Source organism: Pocillopora damicornis, chromosome 1, assembly GCF_964200805.1.
Source record: "Pocillopora damicornis chromosome 1, jaPocDami1.2, whole genome shotgun sequence".
NCBI classification, from domain to species: Eukaryota; Metazoa; Cnidaria; class Anthozoa; order Scleractinia; family Pocilloporidae; genus Pocillopora; species Pocillopora damicornis.
The window spans coordinates 31,461,301-31,469,214 of record NC_142670.1 but is presented as its reverse complement, the minus strand read 5'-3'; the positions used below and the strand labels follow the sequence as shown (position 1 = coordinate 31,469,214).

Here is a 7,914-nt window from a genome sequence, read left to right as displayed (position 1 = left end):
AACAAATACAGTCAAAACTGAACGTACTACGGAGTTATTTAAGTCTGTCAACCCCAATTTACACAGGAGCCTTAATTAAGCCCGTTTCTGAAGCAAATCAATACTCTCTTATATCTCTGAAGTCGGTGACTCTTAACTAGAGGTAAATTATGATTCCGCCTATATCCATTCTATCTCTAGCTGCAGAGGTAAGACGTTGGAATGGCGGAATTTTTTTTTTTAATTTTGTAAAGATGTAGGCGTATTAATTGACGTGGTTGATATTTACCAAGAATACAATCGATGAACCTACAGAGATATGTAATTTCAAGGATTTGGTTTTTATTTTTAGGTGTTCCGGAGGGTCTGAGATGAAACCGATTTCATCTTATCCTCATAACCCTTTAAATCGCATGAGTGACCAAGACAGAACTTCTCCTTTCAATATCGATACTACATCACGCAAGTGAGTGATGGGGACAGAGAAAACATCAATTACGTATATGTGATTGTCCAATACCAAATTCTCGGAACTAACATCTTAAGAACTATATAGAAGTCAGTAAGGTTAATCACTAATCAGTTCTGGGTAATAAAAGGGTTAATATCACAATGGTCTTTCCCTTTCCCTTCATTGCTCAAACCCCCCCCTCCCTCCCTGCCCCCCCTTTTTGGTTGCATTTTAGTGATAATCCCCAAGCAGAAACAGACACAGACGAAACAGACACCAATATATGTTTTTTACATGTTATTTCATTCAATAATGTATAAAATGACAGGTAATCTACAGCATTGCAGTGGCGAGTACTATCTTACATAGTAATAATTAAAGGTTACGATATCAAGTAAATAGCAACAACGTAAACATCACCATATTTAACTTACTGTTTTTAGCGGAGTGTCGAAAGTGTTTTTTTTCCATATTTCTGATTCTTAGTTTTCAATTTTCTGGTCATTGTAAGCTATTCATTGCTAAAAAATTTAACCAGGTTCGATTGATAGATCTGTTTTCTCTGCACTTGGCTCTGGGTTTATGCATTTGGCTAAACGTTCCTTGCTATTGAAATATCTAGGTTCTTTATATTAAAATGCCCTTTCATTTACTCTAGTCTTAACGTCATTCATTAGGAAACGGTCCACGTGCAATAAATATTTTCACCGTGAGCTGTATAATTACCAATCATTCCATGAGAAGATATGAGATGGTACATAGCCAATGTGGTGCTTAGCGCCGAGTTAGCTATAATCGTTGTGGTATCCAACGAACGCAGTGAAACAATTATTTTATGGAATTTCATTTAATCCGGGCGTTTTTTAACTTGTCGCAACTTGTTTCCATAAAAGGCGACTTGAAATATGAGCTAATAACCTGAGTTGATTGAACCAATCAGAACAATGTAGAAATCCGATATCCGAAGTTAAATTTTAATAGCCTATTAAAATTTAACTTCGGATATCGGATTTCTACATTGTTCCAAAGTAGCCATATACGGTCATTGTTAATCGTTAAACAAAGCCTTCTTAACTTTAAGCTGATCCGCTTTTCTTGATACGAGCATAATACATATATATGTATATATATATATATATTGTATATATATATATATATATATATTATGTGATCAAATACATGATGTCTCTTTTATTTACATCAAATACGCAATGACCGAGCTATATCACTTTTTCTTTCAGTAGATCCCCTACAATATTTTCTCTCTGTATTCTTCTATGTTTCTTCAGTTATTGGGTGGGTTCAAGGTTTCTTTCGGAATTGAGATGCTTATGAATACCAAATAAATCGCTAAGTACCCTGAGAAGTCGAAAATATCAACCAATGGCCTTCTAGGGTTTCTTTCGTGAACCCTACTGGGCTTTGGCAACGGAACAATAACAGTTTTTATTTCATTTCTACACCTCGTCTATTAAGCTCAACTATATCCTGCTTTAGTCTTTATTTTATGATCGCGTGTTATGCTCAACTGCTTTTCCATTCCTTAAAAACATCCCTCACCCATCTTTCGTATCGACAAACAAAGACATCCAATCGGGAGTATTGTTCTAAGACTATATACATGTTTTTTCTAAGAATGATTAATATCACATTCATTCTTTATTTTCTAGATAGGTAGTCCTCGGTGACACTAGAAATGAGAAATTTTATTTACCGTCAACAAATGAAAGAATATAGCAGTGTATATAGTGTAACGTTTCAATGATTATGATAAAAAGTAAACTATTTTAATTCTTTTGAAATACATGTGTCCACAGATCGATTTATGAATCATCTGTTTTGTCATGGCTTTATTTGCCCCATATTCAGTCTGTACCACAATAACGCAAGTAACAATCAGGTGGCAGCTGTTGAAGCTTGTAGATAAAGTATGATCGACAGTTTTTAACAGAAATTTCATTTGAGAATTTGCAACCGCCAAATATTTTACTAAAGCAAACCGTTCTGTACACCTCACCATCTTCCACGGTGGGATGAGTACCATTCAACCAACCTGAGAATCTCGTTCCACATCTGTATAGTGGAACACGCGTTGTTGGCATTTTAGTTCCTGCAGCTCCCACAAAACGATACCATCCCTCAAGGAGCTCATTGTCACATAACGCTTGAGAAGGGATTGTTACGTTGACTGTATTTCTACTGGCATCACTCAGGTTATAGTAATGATAACATGGTTTAGCTGTAGAGATAAATGATAATTACAAACGGGTTACCATCCCTCAGGGAGTTCGTCATCATGCAACACTGGATAATTGGGTTTTGATAATTACTCTTTCTATCGGTATCACTAATTTTATTTATTTATTTATTTTTTTAGTTTCATTTTAGCAGGATCCGCAAAAGGTAAAAAATAAATTAAAGCTGTTAGAGGAATGAAATTATTATGGCCAATGGTTATTTTATAAGTCTCACACTTAACCAGTCGAAACACCGAACAGCAGCATCTACAAGAGCAGATATGCATTACGTAAGCGGTAAAATGTACTTGTGTAGGACATTTTCGGTCGACGACGCTAAAAAAGTGATTTAGGAAATCATGGTTCTGTTCTGCAAGTATTTACCTATTCCGCCTTCTGCCTCTCAATTGTTATTTATACTTTTCCTTCATTATCATGATTGTATCCATGCCTATTCTTATATTTATTTTATATGGGCACGCTGGTAGAACATGTAAGGCAAACTACTTTTCTTTCTAATGTGAAAAATTAAGTAAGAAAAGCAGTAAGTGTAGCTGAGAATACCCTTTGTTTTTGTATAGTTCGCAATTATGTCGCAAGCACACGGATTACATTGCTGCACTCACCCATACCTGTATACGTAAGCAACAGTAATGTCAGAAACAAAAAATATATCAGAAAAAAAATATATCGAGTTCAACTAGGTGAAAGATCCCATAGATATGGTCACATTCTGTAAATTTCTGTGGGAATAAGAATCAAGTTGAAAGTTTTTTTACCTGAGCATGAGTGTCCATCCCCAGTAAATCCTTCTTTGCAGGTGCAATTATAAGACCCAACAGTATTTGAGCAGTACGCATTGTCGTCACAGACGTTGTTGCTATCTCTGCACTCATCGATATCTAATTGGAAAGAAATCGAGAGAAAAATAACAAGGAGAGATTCCTTGAGCAGACAGGAAAGGGATACGGGATAAAAAACTCAGCGTAAATTGATTTTGCTTTTGCTAAACTCACTTACCTTCCAATTTCATATCGCAGTAAAGCAACTCTGCTTTCCCAGTGCCAGTTGGATCCAACCAGTACATTTTACTAATTGTGTCTTTACCCTCGCTTAACTTTATCTCATGGCAAGATAACGCTGGCAATTCAGCAATGGAGCCTAAGGGGACTGCGATAAAGATTAAATTACATTTTCAGTGGCTATAAAAGTCACAGAAAAAATAAAGGGTAAAGACTCACTCGGAAAAGATAGAGTTGGAGAAATATATTGGAGCTGTGAGCTATGATCAATATTGATCAAGATAATATATATTATTCTTTGGAAATTGATTCAATATGGAAGGTGAATTTTGCTCTAACGACTGGAATATGAATATGATTGGAATATAAGTGTTTGAATACTTTTTAAATAGAGCATTGAAACACGTTTGCCCTCGTAGAGTTGAGGGTTTTCACAAGGAATCACTGAGAAAAATCTGCTCGTACAATGAATTACATTTGATACTTACTTCTGCCAATGAAGCGTCCCATGTAAAAGCGTAAATCGTCTGACTGGAAATTCTCGGGCCTTGCTTCCTTGGTTCGAGCGCTCAATTCACAGGACTTTTCACCAATCACAAAGTTGAAGCTTTGACATTTCGTTTCTCCCCTGCAGGTGATATCGCACTCATAAGGGGCTGTTACTGTGACCTTTTTGTAGACGAAGCCCTTGAGAGCCATGCCAAGCACGCTTACTTCTGTCTTGCATAGATCTTTAGCAGTAGCGAGGTCCATAGCATTCAAAGAGATCAGCAGGCTTAATAAGCAAGAAAACCACATCATTTCCTCGGATTCTGTGCTGAAACTTCAAGGTATGGACAAATCAGTTAAATGCGCTTATAGTTTTATTTGTAGACCGTGGATTAAATGCAAATCAAGCCAAGTAAGCAAACAAACACTGAATAGACAGACCAACAAACAAATAAACCGGATTGGACCGCCTACTCGCAATTTAGAAATCAAAACTCATCGGACCTCCTTCAAAATGCCCGCTCAAACGTTTCTGTGGCAAGAGATTGCCTTTTAATGATGCTCCTCGTTTTCCGAACTTGAAAAGCGAATGAAGTCTGTATTATTGCAAATTTTTTGATGCTATTGTATTTTTATATCTTCTTGTTCCAAATAAAGTTTCTTGAACACTCTTGAGAGAATTCTCCAACGATCTTTAATTTCGACTTTACGACTTATTGAAGAAAATTAGACGAACGAGGCAAGCATCAAAGTTGCTCTGAGTTGCGACCATTGACAATGGCTGCCGGCGGGAAAATGTTGCTCGAACGCCTGAGCTGATGCCCGCTTGCAGCAAAAAAATTAGCTAACCTCTGCTCAAAATAAGCGCTCTCAAACTTTCAGCGTGGTGTGATGACCGTATTTAAGAACCACATATTGCGTGATCCAGTTCTTAGTCGCTTCCTTACTTGATGTAGAGCCTTTTTGAGTTGAAATTTGATTTTAAGGTAACTTCTTGATTTTTTTATATTTCTCTATGGAACTGTAACCCAGGATTGCAAACTTTAAAATATTGATGCATTGGGGAATTCCTTTTTTAATCAGGTTGGAGAGTGGAGGTTGCTAGAACTTCAATATAAAATTTCCATTTTAAAAGAGATGCCCTGTGGTCACCAAATACGAACAAAAAAATTTTCGTCTCTAAGGAAATTAAGTCATGAAGATCTCAATTCTTAAGACAGAAAAAAAATACGACGCTCCTACTGCAATTTAAACTTTTTCTCTTCCATTTATTCTCAAAAGAAATATTTGTTGACTTTGCCTTAATTATCAAAAATTGAAAAGGATGTTGTGTCGAATCATTAATCAAAAGTGAAAATAATTTTTATTTCCTCCTCAAAACTTGCATCTACGCCATCAGTATCCTCATCAATATCCTCTACAAGAAATTTGCTGTTCTTCCTAAACATAACACGGGCATTTTATAATTAAACGAAGCGAATTCGAATAATCTACGTTCTCGCACGCCATTTGGCAGAATCCATTTTTTTCCATTTGTCTGTTTCAAGGCACCACAAAACTTCAAAACTTTTGAGAAAAGTAAAAAAGCTAAAACGCCTTTGTTCACTAGACCATCATCGTTTTTAAGGCAAATAAACCCATCCTCAAGGGACGAAGATAAACGGTGTTAGTTTAGGAAGCATCCTTATACGTAAAGTATTCATTTTGGTTATAAAACGTTGTTCATGTAGACTTTTAAAGCTGTTTGAAAAAATTCTTTGAAAAGAAGGGGAATATAGCTCGCGTTGCGAATATGCCGGTTAACAAAAAAAGGTATTTTTTCTGTTAGTTTAAGAGAATTAAAGGTATCTTTTCAATTTTACTATCTTACTACTCATCAGAAAATAAGAAAATGCTCAGAACCATAGCATTTTCATGTCCTAATTTGTTTACATTCTTTTTTTGTTTTTTTTTTCTTTCAGAAATGAAGTATTATGTTCCAAATGATTTAAAGGTAGTATTTCATCTTTCGAGTTTTAAATTGATAGGATCAAGGAAAACTGGCTTACCTAACACGTTTTCTCCAGAGTTGCTAGTAAGGATTTCAAAACCTCTTGACAAATGATGCTGTCATCCGAGTTCATCCTCTTATAACTGTCATTAGAGTCACAATGGTTAATAAAAAAGTCATTAATAATTCATTTCTTGTTCCTGTGTGGTCCTTGAGATTATGGATACGTTGTTTTTTTCAGTCTTATTTCAATTCTGTAGAACTTATTAATAAATTACCAAATTTTCGTTGTCATTTGAATGTCTTGACTGTTAGTTAAGGTAAAAAATTGTAGTGTAATTAATATTCTGAGAGAGTGGTCATCAGCATTAGCTTAAAAGAAGAAAGTTAAAGGACTAATAAATGATGAAAGGGATCCCGAAGGGCAGAATGTTACGAAGGAATATCACGCTTTTGTTCCTCACAACACACGCAGTTATGAGCGCCACAAAGAAGTAATTATCAGCTTAAATAAACTATTTATTCTACACACATCGAACCTCTTCACGGGTTTCTTCATGTATTTTACTCACGTATGAAGCATGTTTGTATCACCAGAAGGTTATAAATTATTTCGTACTGACACGAGTCAAAAAGTCCTGGAAATTTAATTAACTTAAACAATGGAAGTCTTACAATCCATTAGAGACCATAAAATGATATATGTTGAAATTACATGGAAGTAAAGGCGTCCTGTATTCTTAAAATATGAATGGAGAGAACCGCTGCACGTCTTGAACTAAATCCATGTTATTTAAGTTTGAAAAAAATACTAGATATTCCAGTTCTGCGAAATTATCCAAAATCGAAGACAGCTTTTGTATATTGTAAGAACTTTGGAAAACTTCTATGTGAAAGCAATCATGAATGAAAAGCGTTAAGTCGTCATCCCGGTTTTTATGAGTGAAATAATGAATTAAGATTGAAATGCATAATTTATCTTCATAGGGCTAAGATCACAGTAAACTACCATCAACTTCGTTTATGTTTCTTTTCTCCTTCCTTTCTATCAATGCTACAATCGGCAACGGCTGTATGCGTCTGCAGTTGCAGTAACGGATGAGTGAAAACTTTTGAGGTGTTACTGATCAATATTTGCCGGTTTCCGACGATGTTTATATAGCGGCCGTCATAGCAGACAATTTTTTAGGCCAGTGATTGAAAGATAACGGCTCGCTCTCGAGTATTTCTCGGGATTATGGTTATTATATATCTTATCTCGGAAACTTCGAATTAGATTTTTAATGACGGATCGCACATGAAGAGAGTAGTAAATCGTGTGGTTATTTTCCATAACTCTTAAAAACGAAAAAAAACCCTTTCTTTTCATAACAATCGTGCTCACCCTGAAGGAATAAAGAAATTATTCTTTATAACCCCGCACTAAACGACGTCATAAATAATTGATCATCAGCTCTGATGGGCTGTTAAACATGTCGAACCTCTACTCAAAATAGGTGCTCTTAAACGGTGAAGTGTACTGGTGTGTTGCCATATTGTAGTAGAGTCCTCTTGCTGAGACTGCAACATACAACAACCCACATACAACTCACCGTAGTGCGGCGCAACTTGGCATTTTTTTTGCTTCTTTGCGAAATGCAAAGGCAGAGACCTTCATGTTTCGAAACTGGAGTTTGTTCACTAGCTTTGCAGCCGTGACCAAAAAAAGACACCCGCTAAAATTACTGAGAGCACTGTCATCATGAA

General features: G+C 35.8%; 1 protein-coding gene across 1 annotated transcript; it reads right to left on the bottom strand.

Moving 5' to 3' along the window:
- Positions 1-3,569: 3,569 nt before the first annotated feature.
- LOC149053301 (uncharacterized) lies at positions 3,570-4,512 on the bottom strand. The gene is made up of 2 exons (XM_089190395.1): positions 4,178-4,512; positions 3,570-3,837 (listed from the first exon to the last, which is right to left on the bottom strand). The coding sequence occupies exons 1-2, from the start codon at positions 4,488-4,490 to the stop codon at positions 3,680-3,682; spliced, it is 471 nt and encodes a 156-aa protein (XP_089046521.1). The 5' UTR covers positions 4,491-4,512; the 3' UTR covers positions 3,570-3,679.
- Between the last annotated feature and the right edge of the window lie 3,402 nt (positions 4,513-7,914).